At 41.9% G+C, this 26884-nt stretch overlaps 1 protein-coding gene across 1 annotated transcript; it reads right to left on the bottom strand.

Annotated features, from left to right (window-relative positions):
* Nucleotides 1-989: 989 nt before the first annotated feature.
* SMIM10 (small integral membrane protein 10) lies at nt 990-2669 on the bottom strand. Its single transcript, XM_008967212.4, has one exon. The coding sequence runs from the start codon at nt 2364-2366 to the stop codon at nt 2115-2117; it is 252 nt and encodes an 83-aa protein (XP_008965460.1). The 5' UTR covers nt 2367-2669; the 3' UTR covers nt 990-2114.
* Between the last annotated feature and the right edge of the window lie 24215 nt (nt 2670-26884).

Here is a 26884-nt window from a genome sequence, read left to right as displayed (position 1 = left end):
AACATCACTGGGCCCCTGTCCGATTTTTTTTTTTTTGAAACAGAGTGTGGCTCTGTCACCCAGACTGGAGTGCAGTGGTGCGATCTTGGCTCACTACCACCTCCACCTCCCTGGCTCAAACCATCCTCCCACATCAGCCTCTTGAGTAGCTGGGACTACAGACACGTACCACCATGCCCAGCTAATTTTTGTATTTATATTAGTGACAGGGTTTTGCCATGTTGCTCAGGCTGGTCTTGAACTGCTGAGCTCAAACAATCCGCCCGCCTCAGCCTCCCAAAGTGCTGGGATTTCAGGCGTAAGCCACCGTGCCCAGCCTTCAATTTTTAAGTTTTGAAACTTAATCACATATTTATTGTTTAATTTTTATCTTAACTATGACATTCCACAGATTTGCTCATGAGAAGTTTCATGGTGTGAAGAAGCTCTGGGCTACATGAAGACTATTGGCCGTTTTTATTTTTATGTTTTTTTTTTTAATTTATTCATTTGAGACAGAGTCTCGCTCTGTTGCCCAGGCTGGAATGCAATGGCATGATCTTGGCTCACTGCAACCTCTGCCTCCTGGGTTCACGCGATTCTCCTGCCTCAGCCTCCCGAGTAGCTGTGATTACAGGTGCCCGCAACCATGCCCGGCTAATATTTTGTGTTTTTAGTAGAGACAGGGTTTCCCCATGTTGGCCAGGCTGGTCTCTAACTCTTGACCTTAGGGGATCCACCTGCCTTGGCCTCCCAAAGTGCTGGGGATTACAGGTGTGAGCCACCCCACCCGGCCCATTTTTAGTTTTAAAGCATTTCCATATGGCCTGTGGTCTGTTTGGAAACAAGACATTTACAAAGTCAAGGAAATCATAGTTTGTGTGATCACCCAGGAACCTTGTAGGATATACAGATACTACTGAAGAAAGATAGGAAGGCACTTATTTTAACTCAGAGTCCACCTGACACTCTTAGCACCGCCCCCCAAATTTCATTCTAAATGCAATAAATTCATTTTAATGTCTTGATTTTTAATCGAAGCAAAAGCAATACATGTGTATAGTTTTTAAAAATCAAACAGTAGAAAAAGGACATATAATGAAAAGTAATAGAACTGTCCCTCCTTCTCAACTCTTGCTTCCCCAAATCAGAAACACAAACTTCTACACGTGCTTGTTTAGAGATTACACCCCTCTTTTTCAATAACATGCCTTTATTACTATTTCTTGACTTAATGACATGAGGCATTTTCTGCTGACTTCCTGCCGCCCCCCTCAGCTCTCCTTCCCCCTGAATATAGTCATATCACTAATTTTTAACTCTTCTGTTGGCTACCTGGTTCAATGAATAGCAAAGTGGAATGCTCTGATTGGATTTTCTCATCACCGACTCCAGAGTCTTGATCCATGTGCCAATATTCAAACAGATTCCCTTTCTCACACTTTTGGCAACTGTTCAAAACCATGCCACATCTGAGGTTGCTTCATATGTGAAACATAAGTTTCTTGCACAGTTTTTAATGTTTTCCCTGTAGTTTCTTTCTGTCATTTTTTTTCCTTTGGGTTGAAGAAATGTATGCCTTCCAGAACATGTTATTAATGTCCTCCAGCTTATTATTCAATCCATCTATTGCTTAGAATTCATTCCATTCAATTGGGTCTATTCACTTCGATTCTAATTGGGGAGATTTGCCTGCTGTCTGAGCCATTCTTGTTCAGTTTATCTTTCCTTAAGTTTTTAGTTACCTTTCCCCGTTTTTTTTTTTATTGCATTCTGTGCCCATTGTCATTTCCTAAAGTTCGTGCTGTTTTCTGTTTTACGGATGCAAAAACTTCTCAGATATTTTTAAGGATTTTCAAATTTTTAAGCTGTATTCTGTTCCTTCAAATATTTCCTTGAGAGACAATTTTTCATTCTATCTTAGACGATTTGGGTTATATTTCAGGCTTTCCACAAATGCTGTTTTTTTCTTTTTTTGCCACCCATTTATACTAAAAGATGAGGCAATGGAAAGAATGAGTGGCAAGTCTGCATGCACGAGCGGAGTTGGTCGCTTTGCTCTAGGGTGGGTGAGCAGGTGGGTGGAAGTCAGCCATCCTGACGAGGAGCCCCCAAATGCCACAAAGTTAGTGGCTCTAAATATATACCTGCAGGTGGACGTTGAGAATCACCGAGGCCAGAATATAGAAGTAAAAGAAGTTCTTGCGCAGCCGCCAGGCCAGGTCGAAGAAGGTGAGCAGCGTGCGCGTGAGCGTCTTGCAGAAGGCGCCGTACGAGCCGCGGGTCCCCTGCGGGCGCGACAGCCGCACCGCCAGGCCAGACAGGGCCGCCGCCGCCATGGACCTGATGCTGCCTCCCACATAGTGCCCAGAGCCCAAGGCCTCCATCAGGCTCCGCTGACTCACCGACCGTGGGACAGAGGGATGGACGCGGGAAAGTACGGGCGGGAGGCCTCCTGGGCTGCTGCTGATCCGAGCTGCGCTGCAAGGCGGAAGCCCTCCTTTCCCGGCAGGGCTCTGGCCCCAGAGGTCACTGGCGCCCTGCCAGGTTCCGCCCCGCCCCACGGGGTCCGCGTGGCCTAGAGTCAGTTTAGCCTAACTGTCCTGGCCCAGGCCCCAGAACCCCAGGAGGGGCAGGGCACGTGCTGACGTGGGAGACCTAGCTTCCTAACCCGGGCTGTCTTTTCTTTAAAATTAAGTTTTTATTTTTAAAGTTTTTTTCAGTTTTTTAAGTTTTAACAAAAGGAACACAAAACTTGCTCAAAACGATATAAAATGTCCTTCATAAGCATGATCTTGAGCAACTCAGAAGCACAAACCCATTTCCTGTTGTCTCATCCCTTTAGGAACGTTTTTCAATCCTCAACTCTTGAGCTAGTACAAATATACAAAACCCGCAACTTTTCTGGACATTAAAATGTGTGCATTCTGCTTGAATAATTCAAGCAATACTTCTGTTTTTGTGTTAGATCTTTCGTATTCTTCTGATTGGAAAAGTCATTCAATCAAGTTTTTAGAAATTTTCAAAGCAGAAATATGTAAAACAATAGAAAGCAAATTCCCTGCATAGCTTCACTTTCCCCTCCTACCCTTGCCATGAACTACTATTACGTTTGCTGTATCTACTTCCCGACTTTATGTATTGATATATTGCTCTTACCTTTTCAAGAATGTACATCTACTTCACTCTCTTTGATGACTGAATAGTGATCTATGTATATGTTGACTAATAGTGGTCAATAATTTATTTAACCAGATCCCTATTGATGGACATTCTGAATGTTTCTAGTTTTTCATATGTCAAAAATTGTTTCAGTGAACATCACTGTACATATGAATTTACAAGTGGCAGAACAGTAGGAATAATATGACCCCATCTTTGTTTATGAAAACAATTACATATACATATACATTTAGCGTTCAAAGCCAAAACGTTTTACTAATACATGCGATTGATCAAAAAAGTTTAGAGATCAGGGCTCTATGTTACCTTGAGTGTTAACAATCTTAATTTTTTTATTACCAATATGATAGGCAGTACATTTCATTATTCTTCTAATTTGCATTCATTTAATTGTCAGTGCAGTTGAGCAACTTTTCTAAATTTCTGAAGTTTTCAATATTGTTTTTCTGATGGCTTGTAAAACATTAAACATCATATTTATTATGAGAAAAGTAAAATTCCTAGGCTCATAACCCCCTAGAGAGAAAGACTACTAATTTGTATATGTTTTTATCAATTGTTTGCGTATATTTATAAGCACAAACATGTGTACGCACATAGATATATTTACAAATCGTAAAATAAAAATGGAATCAGATAAACATATGCAGTCCGGGCGCTCACGCCTGTAATCCTAGCACTTTGGGAGGTTGAGGCAGGCGGATCACCTGAGGTCAGGAGTTCAAGGCCAGCCTGGCCAGCATGGTGAAACCCTGTCTCTACTAAAAATACAAAAATTAGCTGGGTGTGGTGGCATTCGCCTGTGGTCCCATCTACTCAGGAAGCTGATGCAGAGAATCACTTGAACCCAGGGGTGGAGGTTGCAGTGAACCGAGATCGTGCCACTGCACTCCAGCCTGGGTGACAGAGCTAGACTCGGTCTCAAAAACAAACAAACAAAAACCAAATAAAACCAAACAAACAAAACAACATATGTCCCCACCTTTGCTTTTAAACATAATGATATGTCTTGCATATGTTCCCATGTTGATACTTTATTGGCTGTGTGTTATTCCTTATGGATGGCCAATAATTAACTGATCTCCTGTTGATGGATTTTTGGATGGTTTCAAATTTTTCGCAATCATAAGCAATGCTGAGATTAATATTTTGCATGCACATCATTGTACACCTTTCTGATATTTTCCAGGGATACATTCATAGAAGTGGAATTCTTAGGTCAAAGGGTTTTCATGTAAGGATTTTGATACGTATTGTCAAACTGCCTTCCACTAGCTTGTACTAATATATACATGAACATACCGTCAGCAGTTCCTAACAATTGGCATTCACATTCTTTTAATCAGTTGACATTCTGATAGGTGAAAAGGGTATCTCACTGTTGTTTTAATTTGCACGGGTTGATTACTAGCAAGGTTGCTCCATTTTAGCCAATGTCTCATTAACAAGGCAAGTCACAGAGCAGATTCAAGAGAAAAGAAATAGATCCACATATTAACAGTTCATTTTTATGTGTATATAGCATTGCACATCTGTATGAAAGGAACCACTCTGTCAAGTTTTGCCGTCTTACCGGGCACAGTGGTGCTTATCTGTAGTCCCAGCTACTCGGGAGGCTAAGGTGAGAGAATTGCTTGAGCCCAGGAGTTTGAGACAAGCTTGGGCAACATAGCAAGACCCCCATCTCTAAAAATAAATAAGTAAATTAATTTTTTTAAAGTTTTGCAGTCTTAATTTTAATAGCTATTTCCAATTCCTATGTAAAAAGTTGTTCCAGGCTGGGCGTGGTAGCTCACACCTGTAATCCCAGCACTCAGGAGGCAGAGACAGGAGGATCGCTGGAGCCTTAGGAGTTCGAGAATAGCCTGGGTAACATAACGAGACCCTATCTCTACAAAAAAAGTAAAAAATTAGCTGGACACGGTGGCACAGGTCTGTAGTCCCAGCTACTCAGGAGGCTGAGGTGAGAGGATTGCTTGAGCCTGAGAGGCTGAGGCTGCAGTGAGGCGTGATTGTGCCACTGCACCCCAGGCTGGGCAACAGAGCAAGACCTTGTCTCAAAAAAAATTAAATTAAATGAAAAAGTTATAACAATTCCCACTCCCTCAGGCAATTTACAAAGCTGTTCATTTCTCCACACCCTCACCCATATTATTATGTATTATTTTAATATCATAATGTAAAATAAAATAATCTTTCTAATTATTATTATTATTATTATTATTATTTGAGATGGAGTCTCGCTATGTTGCCCAGGCTGGAGTGCAGTGGTGCAATCTTGGCTCACTGCAAGCTCGGCCTCCCAGGTTCAAGCGATTCTCCTGCCTCAGCCTCCCAAGTAGCTGAGATTACAGGCATGTGCCACCACACCCGGCTAATTTTTGTATTTTTAGTAGAGACGTGGTTTCACTATATTGTCCAGACTCGTCTCAAACTCCTGACCTCAGGTGATCTGCCCACCTTGGCCTCCCAAAGTGCTGGGATTACAGACGTGAGCCACCACGCCCGGCCCTAGTTATTTTGAATTTACCTATATTTGATTACTGCTGTGGATTAATATTATGCTTATTGGTCATTTGTAGTGGCGTCAAAAGGAAGGAGAGCCAGATGGGTGGGATGACTGGTGGCTAGGCAGAAGGCTTACAACTAGGCTGTGGAAACCCCAGGGGCGGTGGCTGTGACAGCAAGGAAGAGGGCTAGGCAGCCTTCTCCTTGCCTTTTCATATCTCCCTGCCCCTCATATTGCCTAGGCCTTGGCTGCTTTGCTCATTTCTATATTAAAATGTTTGCCTAGGCCGGGCGCTGTGGCTCATGCCTGTAATCCCAGCACTTTGGGAGGCCGAGGCGGGTGGATCACGAGGTCAGGCGATTGAGACCATCCTGGCTAACATGGTGAAACCCCGTCTGTACTAAACATACAAAAAAATTAGCCGGGCATGGTGGCAGGCACCTGTAGTCCCAGCTACTCGGGAAGCTGAGGCAGGAGAATGGCGTGAACCCAGGAGGCGGAGCTCGCAGTGAGCCGAGATCACACCACTGCACTCCAGCCTGGGCGACAGAGCGAGACTCCGTCTCAAAAAAAAAAAAAAAAAAAAAAAAAAAGTTTGCCTAAGGCAGACAGAACAGCACAAGCAGCCTAAAATTGATAAAAATCCCAACCAGAGCCCTGGAAGAGAAACAGTAGTCAAAATGGCCTAAAGTAATGCATTAAGCAAAGGAAATGCACCCTTCTCTCTCATGCTACACACCAAATATGAAACAGTAGAATTAGGTCAAAGTTCTTCTCTTTGGAAAATTATACAAGTCATCTTTTGCTCTTCTTTCTCACGGTAGAGTGCATATGCCTTGATTCTTTTGTCTGAACCACTCACTCTATATATACGGGAAGAGGCCAGGCATGGTGGTTCACGCTTGTAATCCCAGCACTTTGGGAGGCCGATACAGGAGAGTTGTGTGAGCTCAGGAGTCCAGAACTAGCTTGGGCAACATAAGGAGACTTTGTCTCTATTTAAAAAAAGAGAGAAAGAAAAAAAAGAAAGAAAGAAAGAAGGAAAGAAAGAAAGAAAGAAAGAAAGAAAGAAAGAAAGAAGGAAAGAAAAGAAAAGAAATCAGCCACTCGTGGTGGCACATGCTTGTAGTAGTCCCAGCTACTCAAGAGACTGAAGCGGTAGGATTGTTTGAGCTTAGGAGATCAAGGCTGCAGTGAGCTATGATCTCACCACTGCACTCCAGGCTCGGTGACAGAGCAAGCTTCTCTCTCTCTCTCTCTCTCTCTCTATATATATATATATGTATATATACACACACACATATATGTTATTTACATATGCTTATGTATGTGTGTACATATATACATACATATACATGTACATATAGGAAGAATATAGTACATATACGTATAATTTTTTGCACTGCTACCATTGATCTATAGATAGTAGATTAAAATGTAATCTGAGGTTGTTGTGGTGCAAGATACTCAATTGAACACAGGTATTTACCTTCCCAAAACAAATAGAAACAATTATAAAGAAGTATAAATTCATTCATAAAAGCAGTGGAGAGGGTGAGGATGGCAGAGCAAAGACTTTGATAGCTTCCTGAAATGAATGCTGAGTGGATCAAACTGAAAAATAAATCAGAGTATAGTGCACCAATGATTCTCAGGAAAAGGCTGCAGCATAGGTGGAAGCCATTTTCATGGAAGAAGCACCCTCTGCTCTCCAGGTACAGAGAGTGGAAGTGGGAGGATCACATAAAATCAGATGATTATTTGAAGAACTATTTGGATCTATTTCTTTTCTCTTGAATCTGCTGTGTGACTTGCTTTGGTCAATGGGACATTGGCTAAAATGGTGCACGCAAAAGCTGGAAAAGTGCTTTTGCATTGGGGCTTGCTAGTCTTGGAAACCTGCTGCTATCATGCAAACAAACCAGATGTCGAGAGATACATGCTCCAACCATCCCTTTTGGCCCAACTCATGGCCAACCAATCCCTAGAAGTAGTGTCACTGAAACCAACAGCAGCAGACCACAGACATATGAGTGAGTTCAGCTGATGCAAGCAGAAGACTAGCCCAGCTGAGCCCAGCCCAAATTGTCAACCCCCAACAATCATTAACTAAATAAATGGTGGTTGTGTAAGCTTTCGGTGGTTTGTTTCACAGCAAAAACTAACTGATAACCATGTCCCAGAATAGAGCTACTGAATGATAATCAAAATGGCTTGACCCACAGTGATCTCTCATGGCAATTAATTAATCATAGGAACCCTAGGACTGATATACAGACTTGATCTGCTTAACCAAAGGAATTTTGGCAAACAGAAAGTTGGGTCACCATGATAGAGTGTCACAGCTCCTCAGTTCATATACCCAGATTCCCTAGAATAAAAGGGAGACTGAGTACCTTGAGGAAGGATGCTATGGCAACATTGCAATTATGTACTATAAATATTCCCAGCTATCCCCAGAAGAGGTCTGCAGTAATTTACCAAGGTAAATGTTCAAATACACGCACTCTTCGGGGATTATGGGACAATAGCTCTGAGCTGCCACTAATCCTGGGAACTCAGAACAACACTGTTGCCCACAGTGAGGGCTTGTGAAGATCAAATGATAATTGGAGTTTTGGCCTAAATTCAACTCATGGTGGGCTCAGTGGGTCTATAAATCCACTCTGGTGATTTCCCCAGTTGCTGGATTTACAGTTGTAATCAATAAAACTAGCAACTGGCAAAACAGCTCAATTGGCTTCCTGACCTGCAGAGTGAGAATCTTTATGATAGGAAGGGCCAGGTGGAAGCCTGGAACTTACTCTCCCTTCCAATTATAGCAGTGATAGCAAACACATGCATAGCACTTATTACATGCCAGACACTCTTTCAAGCACTTTCCATATGTTAACATATTATTCCTCAAAACAGCACTACAAGGTAGGTACTATAATTGTACACATTTTACAGAAAAGGAAATTAAGGCATTAAAAGCTTAAGTAACTTGCCCGAGGTCACTACTTAGTAATTGGTAGAACTGGAATGTAAACCAGAAACTAGCTTCAGAGTTCATGCTCTCAACCACTGTGCTACACTGTCAAAATAGTAAACCAAAATCAATAGTACATGCAAAGGAAACTGACAGAAATTAGGGCCATCATCAAGACTCAGAAAATTAAGGAGTGGTGATCCCTATTACATTCCTTTTTGATGAACCTGTTTCACTAGAGAAGAATACAGAGGAAGCTTAAATTAGAAGTGGTATATATGGATTGGCCTTGAACAGGTTCTGGAGGCACAACAAAGGTACTTAAGCAGTGGCTCACACTTCCAGTGTGTTCACACCTGCCACACTGCCTTCTCTTTCGCAACCCACACTTACAGTTTCATGGGGACTGCTTTGGGCTGAGTTGTGTCCGTGCCAGATTCATATGTTGAAGCTCTAACCCCCAGAATCACAGAATGCGACTATATTTGGAGATAGGGTTTTTAAAGAAGTAACTAAGGTTAAATGAGGTCATTAGGGTGGACCCTAATCCAACATCACTGATGTTCTTCTAAGAAGAAGGGATTAGGACACAAACACACACATAGGGAATACCATGTCAAGACACATGGAGAAGACGGCCACCAATAAGCCCAAGAATAGAGGCCTTCAGAAGTGACTCAGTCCATTCCTGCCACTATGACAAAATACCTTAGACTGAGTAATTTAAAAATAATAGAAATTTATTTCTCACAGTTCTGGAGCCTGGGAAGTCCAAGATCAAGTTGACAGCAAGTTCATTGTCTAGTAAGGGCTTGGTCTCTGCTTCCAAGACGGCACCTCGAACACTGTTTCCTCACATGGCAAAAGGGACAGAAGGGCAAAAGGGCCTAGCTAGTTCCCTCAGCCCTTTCACAAGGCACTGATCCCATCCATGACAGCAGAGCTCTCGTGGCCTAATCACCTCCTAAAGGCCTTACCTCTTAATACTCTTGCATTGGGGATTAAGTTTCAACATTAATTCTGGAGGGAACACAAACATTCAAATTGTAGCAAAAAGAAACCAATTCAGCTGACAGCTTGATCTTGAACTTCTAGCCTCCAGAACTGTAAGGAAATACATTTCTGTTGTTTAAGTCACCTGTCTGTGGTACTTTGTTATGGCAGCCCTAGCAAACTAATACAGGGACCTCTGTATAACCAGCTATTTGAAGAGTAGAACATTTAAACCTATTTTAGCACATTTCTGCATGACCTAAGGGCACCAGCCAGAGCACATTGTTGTAGATCACAGCCCCACACAGGGGTAGCCCGGAAGGTCACTGAAGAAGAGTCTTTTCTGAGAACATAATTTCAAGTGGTATATCTGGTTGTTCACTTTGCTTGGAAGGAGAAGTGGCCTAAGGTATGGCTCTATACCATATGGTTCAGGGACTTGGAATGAACAAAATTTATAGTATTGGTAACAAGAAGGTTTTGGGGAAGTGGTATGTGGTTGGACCTCTACTAATGGTAAATACATTTGTGTTCCATATAAGTGCCCAACAGAGGGCATCAACTGTGATGGAGGGTCTCGATAACTGTGTGAACAAGATTACTTGCATTAGAATGTCAACCTCTTTCCCCAACTATCTTGAAGCTTATTCAAGGGGCCAATGTACAAAATGCCCATGGCTGCAGAGATGAAGGCTCTACATGGGCTCAATTGCATGGGCTTCCCCTCACCACGGCTGATCATAAAAGTTGTGTGTCCAATCCCAACTTCCCAGCAGCAGAGGCCAATACTGAACCCCCAGTATATACCACTTCCTTGTGTGGGAGGGCGAGGGGACTACAACCAGCCATCTTGTGGCAGGCTATTCATAAGATAATAACTTATGGGGCTGCTCTGCCTAAGGAGTAGCCATTCTTTATTCTTTTACTTTCTTAATAAATTTGCTTTCACTTTGCTCTAAAACAAAAGATAATAACTTATGGGACTTTGGGCATCCTTTTTGGGGGAGAAGTCAGGTTTGATTTGTTTTGGTTCCCTTCCATTGTGCAGGGGACTGCAGTATCAATTTGCTTTCCTTGGCTGCAACACTTCAACCAGCAACACTTTCATGGGCGTATTCACAATTATGATATTTCATACCATACTGCTTATGAATAAAGAACTCATTTTATAGCAATAGGAGGTAAGAAAGGCCTAAATAGATTTCACACTAGTTGTACCTTATTCTTCATCATCTAGAATGGTATATTGCCTATTTAACATCCGTTTTCAAATATTTTCTTCCTGCCCCCTTGATTTTGTCCTCTGCTGATTTAGAGATCTGATTAAGGAAGGATAACATCTACCAGTAGAAAAAACAATCATTCCATTGGATTGGATGTTGAGACTTCAACCTACTTATTTTGAGCTATTTTTGTCACTGGACCAACAGGCAAAATATAGGTTTGATCGGTGTGATTGATCCTGGTCATCAAGGGGTTAATTGGTTGGTCTTACATAGGGCAGGCAGGTAAAACTATGAGACTCTGGAACTCCTCCTAATACTGTCATGTTCAATGGTAAATGTTAATAAAAGATTAGAGCCCTTGAGACCACAAGGGCTCAAGCCTCTCAGTAATGAAGCTTTATCTCAGCCCACCAGGCAAAGAGAATAAGATAGCTAAGAAACTGGAAGAAGGCAAGGGAAAATGGAATCGGTAATTGAAGAAAGAAGTTACATAACTACCAACTATGTCCTTGTGACTACTTTCAGAAACAAGGTGGAAGTAGCTGTTCATATTTTTTTTCCTTATTGTGTCTGTGTGTGTGTGTGCGTGTGTGTGTGTGTGTGTGTGTGTGTGTAGGGCATTTTCTTCACCCTGCCACTTTATATAAGATGCTTTGATTGATGGTAGTTAAACTTCATAATCCAGTCTATAAATTACAGAGTATCAGTACAAGATTTTGATGACCTAAAGAGGAATAAACATTGTTCAACAATCCTCAATTTAGAGCTGGATTTAATAACTTATGAGACTTATGAGACTTTGGGCATCTTTTGGAGAGAAGTTGAGTATGATGTGTCTTCTACAAGGCATAGTTGAACTATGTTAGGTGGCAGCATGTTATTATTGCTGTTGTTGTTATTTATAACTTTAAGTATGGAAAAAGAGTGTATAGGTACCTATGGTTATTTAAATGTAATCTGTTGCTAAAAATGTGTTGGATATCAAATTGTTTGGATAGCAGTGGCCTATATTTCATTAATTTAAATGGGAAAAATAATAATGTATTCACAGCTTATCCAAACCAATTTTCCCAAATGTCATTAAAACACTCTTTAAAAGAAATCACAGATGACACAAACAAATAGGAACATATCCCTTGCTCATGGATGGGAAGAATCAATATTGTGAAAATGACCATACTGCCCAGAGCAATCTACAGATTCAATGCAATTTCCATGAAAATACCATCATCATTCTTCACATAACTAGAAAAAACAATCCTAAAATTTATATGGAACCAAAAAGGAGCCTGCGTAGCCAAAGCAATACTAAGCAAAACAAATAAATCTGGAGACATCACATTACCCGACTTCAAATTATAGTACAAGGCTATAATTATCAAAACAATACTGATATAAAAATAGGGATGTAGACCAATGGAACAGAATAGAGAACCCAGAAATAAAGCCAATTACTTCAGCCAACTGATCTTTGACAAAGTATACAAAAACATAAATGGGGAGAGGGCACCCTATTAAATAAATGATGCTGGGAAACTCACTAGCCATATGTAGAAGAATGAAACTGGTTCCCCATCTCTCACTTTATACAAAAGTCAACTCAAGATAGATCAAATACTGAAATCTAAGACCTGAAACCATAAAAATGTTAGAAGATAACATCAGAAAAACTCTTCTGAACATTGGCTTAGGGAAAGAATTCATGACTAAGACCCCAAAAGCAAATGCAACAAAAACAAAAACAAATACATGGGACCTAATTAAACTAAAAAGCTTCTGCACAACAAAAGAAATAATCAACAGATCAGACAGACAACCCACAGAGTGGGAAAAAATATTCACAAACTATGCATCTGAAGAAGAGCTAGTACTCAGAATCTATAAGGTACCCAAGCAAATCAGCAAGAAAAAAACAATCCCAACAAAAAGTGGGCAAATGACATGAATAGACATTTCTCAAAAGAAGATACCCAAACAGCAAACAAACATATGAAAATATGCTCAACATCACTAATCATCAGGGAAATGCAAATTAAAACCACAATGAGATACCACCTTACTCCTGCAAGAATGGCCACAATTAAAAAGTCCAAAAGCAATAGATGTTGGCATGGATGTGGGGGAAAAGGGACCACTTTTACACTGCTGGTGGGATATAAACTAGTACAACAACTGTGGAAAACAGTATGGAGATTTCTTAAAGAACTAAAAATAAAACTACCATTCAATCCAGCAATCCCACTACTGGATATCTATCCAAAGGAAAAGAGTAATTTTATGAAAAAGACATATACACTCGCATGTTTATAGCAGCACAATTTGCAATTGCAAAGATATGGAACCAACCTATGTGCCCATAAACCAACAAGTACATAAAGAAAATGTGGTATAATACACCATGGAATACTACTCAGACATAAAAGGGAATGAAATAATGTCTTTTTCAGCAACTTGGATGGAGTTGGAGGTCATTCGTCTAAGTGCGGTAACTCAGGAATAGAAAACAAAATATCATATGTTCTCGCTTATAAGTGGGAGCTAAGCTATCAGGACACAAAGACATGAGAATGATATAATGAGGCCAGGCGCAGTGGCTCACGCCTGTAATCCTAGAAGTTTGGGAGGCCGAGGCGGGTGGATCACCTGAAGTCAGGAGTTCAAGACCAGCCTGGCCAACATGGTGAAACCCCGTCTCTACTAAAAATACAAAAATTAGCCAGGTGTGGTGGCGGGTGCCTGTAATCCCAGCTACTCAGGAGGCTGAGGCAGGAGAATCCCTTGAACCCGGGAGGTGGAGGTTGCAGTGAGCCGAGATTGCACCACTGCACTCCAGCCTGGGCGATAGAGCGAGACTCCATCTCAAAAAAATTAAAAAATTAAAAAATTAAAGATCAAAATCATATCAAGTGCCTTTTCTGACCGCAATGATATGAAACTAGAAATAAGTAACAGGAGGAAAATTCACAAATGTGTGGAAATTAAACAACATGCTCTTGAGCAGCCAGTGGGTCAAAGAAAAATCAAAAGGGAAATGTAAAAATATCTTGAGACAAGTGGAAACACAGCATACCAAAACATATGGGATGCAGCAAAAGCAGTTCTAAGAAGGAAGCATATAGCAACAAACACCTACATCAAAAAAGAAGAAACATCTCAAACTACCTAATGTTACACCTCAAGGAACTAGGAAAAAGAACAAACTAAACCCAAAGTTAGCAGAAGGAAGGGAGTAATAAAAATAAGAACAGAGATAAATCAAATAGAGAATAATAAAGCTATAGAAAAATGAATAAAACTAATTCTTGAAAAAATAAAATTGACAAACCTTTACCTAGACTAAAAGAAAAGAGAAGACACACAAATAAATGAAATCAGAAAGTGAAGACGTGACAATGGATGCCTCAGAATTTTTTTTAAAAAGTATCATAAGGGACTATTTTGAACAACTATATGCCAACAAATTGGATAATCTAGAGGAAATGGATGAATTCCTAGAAACATACAACTTACCAAAATTAACTTAGGGAGAAATAGAAAGCCTGAACAGACCAGTAACAAATAAAGGTACTGAAGTGGCTATTAAAACATCCCAACAAAGAAAACCCCAGGAACAGATGGCTTCACGGCTGAATTCTACCAAGCATTCAAAGGAGAATTAATATCAATCCTTTTAAAAACTTTTCCAAAAAAAAGGACTAGGATGGAATACTTCCAAATTTATTTTATGAGGCCAGTATCATCCTGGTACCAAAGCCAGACAAAGACACAACAAGAAAAGAAAACTACAAGCCACTATTTCCAATGAAAATTGATGCAAAAAACCTCAATAAAATACTAGTAAACCCCATTCAACAACACATCAAAAAGATTACACATCTCGTTATTTAATACTTAATAAACTCACTAGTTTATATGTTTGCATGCAGTATGTAATACTATATACAATATGGAATATGAATTACACTCTCATTCCACACTGTAGCAAATACATTCTGTAATGGAAATATACCATCAAGATTTATGTCTGCATTTTAATTTGTTTCACTTTTTAAATTATCATGTATATAATGTCATAGTAATCAAACAGTATGGTATTAAAGAAGAGATAAACAAACATATCAATGGAACAGAATAATGAGTCCAGAAATAGACCTGCACTTATATGGCTAACTGGTTTTTTACAAAGATGGAAAAGCAATTGAATGGAGAAGGATAGCCTTTCAACAGATGTGTTGCTATAATTGAAACATCAATAGGCAAAAAGAAAAAGAAACATTGAACCTTGACCTAAAATAACTTTATTTAAAAATTAATCCAAACTGGATTATACATCTAAATGTGAGACATAAAGCTACAAAAGTCTAAGAAGAAAACACAGGCAAAACGAAATCTGTGGGACCTGGGATTAGGCAAAGGATTATTAGGTAAGACACAAAAGCACAATCCATAAAAGAATTGATAAATTGAACTTTATCACAATTAAAAACTTGTGCTCTTAAAAGACATTGTTAAGAAAATGAAAAGACAAGATATTGTAGAGAATTATACAAGGCATGAGATTTTCCCCTACTTATCAAACAGTTAACATGTTACTGTTTTGTGGATACTGGCAGAAGACATGGGACTCCTGAGTCAGAGACAAATGGCCTTATTACTTATGGCAAAAGCAGTAGCCAGGGCATCAGCATGATGCACATACTGGCTACCCATGTTCCCACTGGTTATCTGTGCTCCCCAAGTCTCACGTTGGTGAAGCAAATGACCTATCATGGATAGGGACACAGAGTGGGCTACATAATAGGGGATGAACAGTGAGCTTGGGGAATTCATTACTGTTACAGCAAGTGGAAACAAACCCTCTCTGTCTGAGGGAAGACATCATCTCATCCCTCAAGGCTGTTTTCAGTAATTCAAATACAATCCTGTGAAATGGCCAGGTAGAGAGCGGCTGGGGTCTTCCAGTCTTGTCATAATCAGCAAAAATATGTGCAAGTATACCCACAGCCCATGGTGGATTGACTCTCTCAACAAGCCACCCATCAGTCCAACACATTCTTGGCCAAATATGGAATTATACATGAATACGTCACTCTGATTAATCTGACCAACAGAATCTGGGACCAAATCTGTTTAATTAATCTCATAAATCATTTTCAACAGAACTCCATGCTGCAGGACAAGGCCACCTTGCTGTAGTGACCCCATCCACACCTCGCAAAGTCCTGGTCTCATTTAACTCTGAAGAAATCCCATGAGGACCACTGGGTCTTCTTTCAAACAGTAAGAATGTGATCTAAGGCTAGTCTATTATCAACTACAACTCACATACAGAGTTTAGGCTCCCTTGATCAGCTTTGGTGTCATTGCCAATAATTATAAGGAGCAAGAGATGGGCCAAAAAGCAATCCCCATCACCAATGGAGAGACATTCTGTGGCCCACTCTCCCTCACATATAAACATATAATCCAAAGGGGCACAGTTCAGGATTTGTTGTCATCATTACATTGGTTTGATTAAGCCACATGGGTGGTGTCACTAAGTATTTATAGCCTCAATCTTCATACATGGTATAACCCAAGGCCATTCAGTTATCAAGAGAAACATATGGCCAGGCGCAGTGGCTCACTCCTGTAATCCCAGCACATTGGGAGGCCAAGATGGGCAGATCATGAGGTCAGGAGATTGAGACCACCCTGGCTAACACAGTGAAACCCCGTCTCTACTAAAAAAAATACCAAAAATTAGCCAGGCATGGTGGCAGGCGCCTGTAGGCCCAGCTACTTGGGAGGTTGAGGCAGGAGAAAAGTATGAACCTGGGAGGCGGAGCTTGCAGTGAGCCGAGATCGTGCCACTGCACTCCAGCCTGGGCAACAGAGCAAGACTCCATCACAAAAAAAAAAAAAAAAGAGAGAAAGAAACATATAACTTTGCATTACAGTGAAACGCTCTTGCACTGGATCATGTGTCCGTACATATTCACTTTACAGAGCTGTCATTCATGGCATCAGGCATAACAAAATAGTTCCAGATCAGTCATATCCACATAAGTTTTTCTGTTTTCATAGCACATAGAAGGAAATTACAAATTCAGCAGCAGGTCAGATTGCCAGCACAGCTGCTGCTTGGCTCAGGTGACAGTCAGTGCTGGATCTAGAGGACAAAGAGAACATTAATTGCCTTGCCCCTGATCCTTGCATCTCCCAATATCTAAGGTGTTCTCTCCCAAAGTACCAGGGTCGGCACTTTGCCTCCACTGCCACATAATCAGTATGTCCCATCCGAGTACATATAGCTTCACCTTTTCCCCAATCACTCCCCACTTGCCTCCCAATCTTGTATTCTGATCCTTGCACAGAAGGCAGCCAAGAGGTCACTTTTTGGGGACATCCACATTCAGTGACCAAATTGTCCTACTACTCTGTGTGGGCCAAGTAGAAGTAGGATCAGACATTGTTCCATCACTCAGCAATACCAGATACCAGTGGATGGTAAGGAGTGTGGAATGTTCATCAAGTACTTTGACTATCGGCTCATTACTGGGTGACATTTGAGAAAAAAAAAAAAAGGGTGCACCATTGTCAGACTGAAAATAGGTTGGAAAGTTGAAAACATAACATAGCTAAGACTCAGGAGCCTCAATGGTGTCGTTGGAGTTGGCTGATTACACTGGAACAGCAACATGTAAACTGAAACATTATTAAAAGTGAAGAGAACATTGGTAGCACTAAGGGAGACAGTCAATGTAGTAGTCACTCTGATGTAGCCAATCTGTCAGAAGCCAATAGGGGTCAATGCCCCCAAGCAATGTGGCCTCTTTTGTTGCAAGAAAAACAGGTCAACTTTTGGCAAGAGTCATAAGTCTGGCATGTTGTAGTGGCTTCTGCATCAGAAACATCAGGTCCTTTACTCTGTGCCCAGTCCCTGATACCAGATGTGTTGCCATGTGTGATGGCAGTCTGGGCAGTGTAGATTTGATCGTCAGCTTGAATTTAGTTGATCTCATCAGAAAGCAGGCCCTTACTTTGTGCATCTCTATGAGTGACCCACATTGTCCCATCAGCATCCACAATTTGTTTCTACAGTTACGATCCCAAAGAGAGGTGTCTTTAGTCTACCAGTCTGTAGTCTTTCTACTGTCTTTGAAAGACAAAAATCTAGACCATTAGCAACAGTCGCACGTCAGTAAAAATATAACAACTGTTATCAAGGGCAGTATTGGTCAGACTTATGAGAGCAGCCTTGAATTCTGCCCATTGAGTGGAAGTGTAATAACAGTGCAGTCAGGGCCATTAATTTGGAGGATTCCAACTTGCCAACCACCAGGACATAATCTATACAGTGAAAGCTCTGGACATCAGAGAATAAAGGCACTCACAATAAATGCTGACCCCCACTCCACCCCCATGGTGGCAAATGGCAGGGGAGTTTGTCCCAGTAGTACTTCTCTGCTTGTGTCAGTGCCCTAAATGGGAGAATTTCCTCTGATGCTTTATGAACATTTCTAGTATAAGCATTTATCATATCAATTTCCTCCTATGTTTTAATAACGGTAGATTGAATTAGCATAGAGGCTCTCACCCATAAAGTCACTTTAACTGCTTTTCTTCACTGAGAGTTTTGCTCACACCTTATCAGTTGAGTTCAGATTTTTTTGTTCCCTGTGGGAACACAGACAAAGGAGTTTAACACTTGCACTTCGGGAGTTACAAAAGCAGCTGCCAGGAGTTTATCTCCTGTCCAGGAGTTCCAAGTATGGGAGGGGGAATGGGAAGAGGGAAGAGTGCAGCCCATGAGGAGTGGCTGGAGCCATCAGGGAGGCTCCTAGCCTCAGGATGGGTGCCACCTCCTCAGGGACACTTATTTTCTGCCTCCTCACATGCCACAGCTCTACCCTGGATACCTCAATGCCAATGGCTACCTCTGTGCCCAGTGCCCTCTCCTGCCATAGGACTGGGTAGGATGATGACTTAGATGCCTGTTTCCAACCAACCCATAAATGTTTGAGTTCCACCCTATCCCACAACCTCGTTCCTCTGCATACTCTTTTATCGTTGTTGTTCTTTAAAGCACATGAAATCAGAATAGGGTGGCCAGGCACAGTGGCTCACACCTGTAATCCCAGCACTTTGGGAGGCTAAGGCGGGTGGATCACCTGAAGTCAGGAGTTCGAGACCAGCCTGGCCAACATAGTGAAATCCCGTCTCTACTAAAAATACAAAAATTAGCCGGGCATGGTGGTGGGAGACTGTAATCCCAGATACTTGGGAAGCTGAAGTGGGAGAATCGCTTGAACCTGGGAGGTGGAGGTTGCAGTGAGCCGAGATCACACCACTGCACTCCAGCCTGGGCGAGAGTGAGACTCCATCTCAAAAGAAAAAAAAAGAAAAAGAAAAAGAAAAAGAAAAAAAAAAATCAGAGTAGAGGAAGAGAGAGGCAGCAGGGTGTGTCGAGGGAGAGAGCAGCTCTGCCCCAGTAAGCAAGGCTTTTCGTTTACTTGCAGTTTGGAGTGGTTGCCCACTCAGGCTCACCAAATAAACTTCCAATGTTTCCCACCTACCTAAAGCTCTACATTCTCATTTCTGACTTTCTTTCAGCTTAGCTAACCCCTTGACTCAGCAGCCATAGCCATATTCTTTTCTAACTAGGGCTCCTAGGCTTACTGTTCCCATTGTCATGATAATATCCCTTCCTCTGCCCACCTGGAGGAGAGGGATCAAGGAATAAGGTACCAATGAGGTGGCTTGTTTCAGTCTTACTTATTCTCATTTAGTTTCTAACGTTCATGATCAGGTAATAGTGATACGGTTTGGCTCTATGTCCCCACCCAAATCTCATCTTGAATTGTACTCCCATAATTCCCACTTGTTGTGGGGGGGACCCAGTGGGAAATAATTGAATCATGGAGACAGTTTTCCCCATACTGTCCTCATGATAGTGAATAAGTCTCATGAGATCTGATGGTTTTATACGGGGAAACCCGTTTCCTTGGCTCTCATTCTGTCTCTTGCCGCTGGCATGTGAGACATGCCTTTCACCATCTGCCATGATTGTGAGGCCTCTCCAGCCATGTACAACTGTAAGTCCAATAAACCTCCTTCTTTTGTAAATTGCCCAGTCTCAGGTATCTTTATCAGCAGCGTGAAAACGGACTAATGCATGTAGTGTATTAGTGCGTTCTTGCCCTGTTACAAGGAAATAGCTGAGACTGGGTAATTTATTTATGTATTTATTTTTGAGAGACAGAGTCTTGCTCTGTTGCCCAGGCTGGAGTGCAGTGGCATGGTCTCAGCTCACTGCAACCTCCGCCTCCTGGGTTCAAGCGATTCTTCTGCACTAGCTTCCCAAGTAGCTGGGACTACAGGCGTGTGCCACCATGCCCAGCTAATTTTTGTATTTTTAGTAGAGATGGGGTTTCACTATATGTTGGCCAGGCTGGTCTCAAACTCCTGACCTCAGGTAATCGGCACACTTTGGCCTCCCAAAGTGCTAGGATTGCAGGTGTGAGCCACTGCACCCAGCCTGGGTAATTTATTTTAAAAAGGGGTTTAACTGACTCATGGTTCCGCATGATGCTGCCATCTGCTCAGCTTCTGGGGAGGCCTCAGGAAACCTACAATTATGGCAGAAGGTGAAAGGGAAGCAGGCATGTCTTAAATGCCTGGAGCAGGAGGAAGAGAGAGAGCGGGGAAGTGCTACACAGTTCTAAACAACCAGATCTCGTAAGAACTCTATCATGAAAACAGCACTAGGGGGATGGTGCTAAACCATTCATGAGAAACTACCACCATGATCCAATCACCACCCAGCAGACCCATCTCCAGCATCAGGGATTACATTTCAACATGAGATTTGGGTGCAGACACAGATCCAAACCATATCAGGTAGGATAGCAGTGATTCCTACTCCTTCTCACTTCCCCACCATTTGGGCAAAAGAAGTCACTACTGGGTCCCAGGAAGTCTTCTTATATCCCCTAACCTGGCATGTGTGGGCATTCATTCTTTCTCTTCCAGAAATCTATGTCTCTATCAGTATTCCATCCTTATTGCCAAAACTATCAAGCACTGTGCAGAATCTAAGATTTTATCCTACTTACAAATTGACAAGTTAGCCTGTTACTGTTTCATGGATGCTGGCAGAAAACATGAGACTACAGAATCAGTGACAAGGGACTTTACTATTCACTGTAAAAGAAATAGCCAGAGTTTGTATGATGCTTGTGCCAGTCTCCATGCACCTCAATCCCGTGGGGGTGATGTGAAGGGCCCATGATGGGTGCCTGCATATGCAATGGGCCTGTGTTATAGAAGAACACTGAGCTTGGGAGATTCACTGCTTTTATAACAAGCAGAAGCAAGCCTGTTCATTGCCTGTGGTGAGACAACTCACTCCTCAAGATTGTTCACAGCTAACACAACCCTGATAAATGGCCAGGGTAAAGAGTGATTGGAGCCTTACCCAGAAAGAATGTGCAGGGATACACATGGCCCATGGTGAATTGCCTCTCCCAACAGATACAGAACAGGGAAAAATACTGCAAATCACATATCTAACAAAGCACTTCTATCCAGAATATACAAGGAACACTCAAAACACACTAAAAGAATAACCCAGTTTAAAAGTGAGCAAAAGGATTGAACAAATGCTTCACCAAAGAGAATATACAGATGAAAAATAAGCACATGAAAACATGTTTAGCATCATTCCATTAGGAAAATGCAAATTCCAACCCACTATTACATTCCACTACACACTTATTAGAACGACTAAAATTTAAAACAATTCCAAATGCTGGCAAAAATGTAGAACAACCAGAACTGTCATATATTGCTGGTGGGAACACAAAATGGTACAGCCACTCTGGAAAAAAGTTTGGCACTTTCTTATAGAGTTAAATATGCATATACCATACATGACCCAGCAATCTCACTCCTAGGTATTTACTTAATGAATTGAAAACTTATGTTCACAAAAAAACCTGTACATGAATATGTATAGCATCTCAATTCATAATTGCTAAAAACGAGAAGCAACCCAAATATCATTTGACCTGTGAATGGATAAACAAGCACTGGTATATCTATAAAACGGAATACTACTCAGCAATACAAAGGAATGAACTCTTGATATACTTGACAACTTAAATGAGCCTCAAAGGCATTATGTTGAGTGAAAGAAGCCAGTCTCAAAAGGTTGCATACTATATTGTTCCATTTATAAAGCTTTGTGTGTGTGTGTGTGTGAGATGGGGTCTTGCTTTGTCACCTGGGCTGGAGTGCAGTGGCATGATCTTGGCTCACTGCAACCTCTGCCTCTCAGTTCAAGCAATTCTTCAGCCTCAGCCTCCCAAGTAGCTAAGACTGCAGGCACATGCCACCACACCCAGCATTTTTTTGGGGGGGGATTTTTTTTTTAGATGAAGTTTTGCTCTTCTTGCCCATGCTAGAGTACAGTGGTGCAGTCTCAGCTCACTGCAACCTCCGCCTCCCAGGTTCAAGCGATTCTCCTGCCTTAGCCTCCTGAGTAGCTGGGATTATAGGTATGCACCACCATGCCCAGCTAATTTTTTGTATTTTTAGTAGAGATGGCATTGCATCATGTTGGCCAGGCTGGTCTCGAACTCCTGACCTCAGGTGATCCACCCACCTCAGCCTCCCAAAGTGCAGGGATTACAGGCATGAGCCACAGCACCTGGCCTTTTTTTTTTTTTTTTTTTTTTTTGTATTTTTAGTAGAGATGGGGTTTCGCCATGTTGGCCAGGTTGGTCTCGAACTCCTGACCTCAAGTGATCCTCCCACCTCAGCCTCCCAAGGTGCTGGGATTACAGGCGTGAGCCACCGTGTCTGGCCCTATATGGCCTTCTTAAAAGGACAAAACTAGAGTATTAGAGAGAATGTCAGTAAGTTGCTAGAGTGTAGTAGTTGGGGGAGGTTGTGACTATAAATGGATTATGAAAGAGAATCTTTTGGGGGAGGTAATAGAAATTTTTGTAATCTGATTGTTAAAATTCATAGAACTATGTGTCCCCGTCCCTCTCCCAAAAAACTCGGTGCCTATCCCAGCTTCTCTTGCCACTAAGGTGTAGACCGATGACTTAGGTTCTACCAATCAGATGCAAGTGTGCTAGGCTTTGATTTGAAGCTAAGTTAAATATGGACAGAGGCAGGCCACAGGGGCATCCACTTTCTTGGTGTGCAGCAGCAGACTCAGATTCTGGGAGCGAGGCTCATAGCAGCAGCTTCCTGTGGTAGTAGCAGATGAAGCATGGTTGTGAGCTCTCCCTGGCAACTCCATCAGAGTTGGCCCAAAAAGTCCAGCCTCCAGTTTGTTCCATCAGTTGTTCCACAGATTCTGTGTTATACCTAATACTCTGTAATAAGTGTCTGCTAATTTAAACTAGTTAAGAGTGCATTATGTTGTCTGAAAGCAAGAACGCTAATGAACATATTTATGTATGACTAATGGTACTGCTCAATTCCCAGCCCATGTTTCTCATGGCCTGTTTCTCAGACTTACCATTTAACCATGAGAATCAGTTACTAAGCATGACAAGCAACCATTGCCAGAGGGAAACATCTGGATGTCATTTAAAATGGATAGAGAAGGAGTGGTGAGTCCTTAAATGGCTTAGTACTCCAGAACAATTCTCTGGCACTTGAAGTGGTAAAATACTGATTCCAAGTAGACTGGTAGACTGATTGCAATAAAGGCCACAGAAGTTTCTCCCTTCCCTGGATGCTCAGCCCTTTGCACTGTGACTTTGCCACTCCTTCCTTCAAGAGATAGAGTCTGTTTCTCCATCCCCATGAATCTAGGCTGGCCTGTGACTTGTTTCAACCTATGGAATGTGGTAGAAGAAACATTTTGGGAGTTCTGAGACTATTCAAGAAGGTTTTGAAGCTTTCACTCTCATTCTCTTTAAACCCATATGGAGAAGGATGAAAGTCTAATTTTTTCTGGAAGCATGAAACATATAGAGGCCTGTGAACCATACCACAACCAGAACTACTGAGCAATAGGTGAGGCCAGGCAGGTCCCGCACCTCCCCATCCCGCTGCCCACCTGCAAAGCTTGCCTAGTAAACACCGAGTTACCATCTGGATCTGATACACAGGATCAATTGCTCTAGGCCCTGGCTCCCTAGGGCACTGCATTGCTGGCAGCTGGTCAGGGACTGTTTTCCAGGAGGCAGAGAAAAGCTACTGAACCCCACGTTCAAATGAGCAGTCTACAAGCCACCCTCAGGGAAGCAGGGTGCAGAGGTGGGTCTGTGCCCTCTCCAACACACATCTTCCAAGCTGCCCATTGCCATTTTCTGAATTCTGGCTCCTTGTCAAACTCTCTTGTGTGTTCACACTCACCATAACTCCATTGTATAAGAGCATTAGCAAGTAGACCAGGCCGAGAGGCAGGTAAGGATACACAAGGTGGTTTGCCCAGGCTCTGCCCTTCCTGAACCACACCTTGGACCTCACATCCCACGAGAGGCAGCTCTATTCATCTTGGCCCAGGAGACCCCATCTGCTGTGTCTTGTGGGCTGGTGTTGGTGTCTACCCCACTGAAGCCTCATGGTCTACCGCCAATAGTAACAAGTACATAGATCTTCTAGAAACTACTGTGTCATTCAAATGGCATAAAGAAGGCATGTTCCACATAAAAAGAGGTGAGGAAAAATAATTGCACTGCACTTGATGCATTAATGCCGGGGGATTGAGGTCATTTTTTCTCTCATGCATTTTCCTTGTTGTTGCTATGAAGTTGTTATGCAGCAATTAAAAAAAAATTAGCTGTGAAAAGCATGTTCTCCTCAGTCAACACTTCCAGACCCAATGCAAGTCTACAATGACAGATGCAATCCTAAACGTAATTAACGTTACAAGCTCTGTCTAGAAGGTGTAATTAACCCTCCAGAGCTCACTTTATCTCTCGACTACTTAGGAATTCAAGGAAGAGCAGTGACAGGACTTTTGACGGAGGTATTTTAGAGGCTGTGGGCCATCCTCAACTCTTACAAATTTCCCACAATAAGAATACACATTGCATTTAAAATCCCCTATTTTGAGGCTTGAAGCTTCCCACCTATGGGTTCATGTAAGGATGGAAGTGGGTTTCAGGGCTTCTGCTCAGGGAGTTGGGGTGATCATTTCTGTCTAATCCCATCAGGAACAATGACTTACCTTGGTGTATGCTCTGTGTGTGTGTGTGTGTGTGTGTGTGTGTGTGTGTGTGTGTGTGTGTGTGACAGAGAGAGAGAGAGAGAGAGAAAGAATGCATCCATACTGGGCCTGCTGTTCTGATATCTGCTTTTGTGTGGTGAGATAAGGAACAGATCTCCTACTAGTCCAAGGCCACCTCAGCATTTCAGAGTTGCCACCCCAGAGAGAATGGTGTAGGAGTTGACTGTGCCCTTTACTAAATGTAAAACATCATCTTTATGGCAGCAAACTTCCTATCAGCCTCCCTTTACCCGCGCCTCTATTTCTCCCTATTTCACAAAAGAAGAAACATGGTAGCTGATGAGCATAAAGGATAGAATTGTTGAAATTATCAGGAGCCAATGAGCATGTCCCTTACTATCTGTAGTATACTACCCTGTTTCTTTCCTCTATGACGCTTCCTCCAATCCATAACTACTTGTGTATCAGTTTACTTTGTTTCTGTCATGCCCTCATCTTTCTAGAATGTGAGATTAAAGATAGCAAGAACAATATCTGCATTACTCCCTCCTGGATTCCCAGGGATTAGCACAGTGCATGACAAATAATCCATGCTCAATAAATATTTATTTTACATTTGATTTTTGAAGAGGTACAATTAAAAACAACCACAATGCAACATGTTACCTGTCAAATTGGCAAAAATTTCAAAAGATATGAGCAGTGTTGCCAATGAGAGAGTCATAGCAGCATTCTCTCAGGATGCTAGCGAGACTGTAGTTGTCACCCCCTTTCTGGAAAATAATTTGACAATACATGTCCCAAACCTAAAAGGATTACATTGCCTCTGAGCCAGCAATTCCTCTTTTAGTTATTGAGAAGCTAAGCCAAGGAGTTCATCAATGATGTGCAAAAAAATTTAATCATGATAAATTATACTGTCCATGTTTTTAATAATAATTAAACATTAGAAAGATAATGTCACAGCCATGCACTGTGGCTCACACCTGTAATCCCAGCACTTTGGGAGGCCAAGGCGGGTGGATCACGAGGTCAGGAGTTCGAGACCAGCCTGACCAACATGGTGAACTCTCATCTCCATTAAAAATACAAAAATGAGCCGGGTGTGGTGGTGGGCACCTGTAATCCCAGCTACTCAGGAGGCTAAGGCAGGAGAATCGCTTGAACCCGGGAGGCGGAGGTGGCAGTGAGCCGAGATCGTGCCATTGCACTCCAGCCTGGGTGACAGAGTGAGAGTCTGTCTCAAAAAATAATAATAAAATAAAAAGAAAGAAAGAGGCCTGGCATGGTGGCTCACGCCTGCAATCCCAATGCTTTGGGAGGCCGAGGTGGGCAGATCACGAGGTCAGGAGATTGAGCCCATCCTGGCTAACACAGTGAAACCCCATCTCTACTAAAAATACAAAAAAAAAAAAAAAAAAAAAAAATTAGCCGGGTGTGGTGGCAGGCGGCTGTAGTCCCAGCTACTCGGGAGGCTGAGGCAGGAGAATGGCGTGAATCCGGGAGGCGGAGCTTGCAATCAGCCGAGATCGCGCCACTGCTCTCCAGCCTGGGTGACAGAGTGAGACTCTGTCTCAAAAAAAAAAAAAAAAAAAAAAAAAAAAAAAAAGAGAGAGAGAGAGAGAAAGAAAAAGAAAGAAAGGAAAAAAAGAAAATGCCACGAAAGAATATTTAAAATCTTGGAAAAGTTTTATTACAAAGTAGACAAGTACTACACTTAGTCAAAAAGCCAAGAAGAGATCAAAGTAGACAAAAAGCCAAGAAGAGATCAAAGTAGACAAGTAAACAAGATTTTATTATAAAGTAGAAACCAGATAATATGTAGAGAAATACCACATTAAATT

The sequence above is a fragment of the Pan paniscus genome, chromosome X (genome assembly GCF_029289425.2).
Source record: "Pan paniscus chromosome X, NHGRI_mPanPan1-v2.0_pri, whole genome shotgun sequence".
Taxonomy (NCBI): domain Eukaryota; kingdom Metazoa; phylum Chordata; class Mammalia; order Primates; family Hominidae; genus Pan; species Pan paniscus.
Note: the sequence above shows the minus strand (reverse complement) of the source record. Positions and strands in the feature narration are given on the sequence as shown.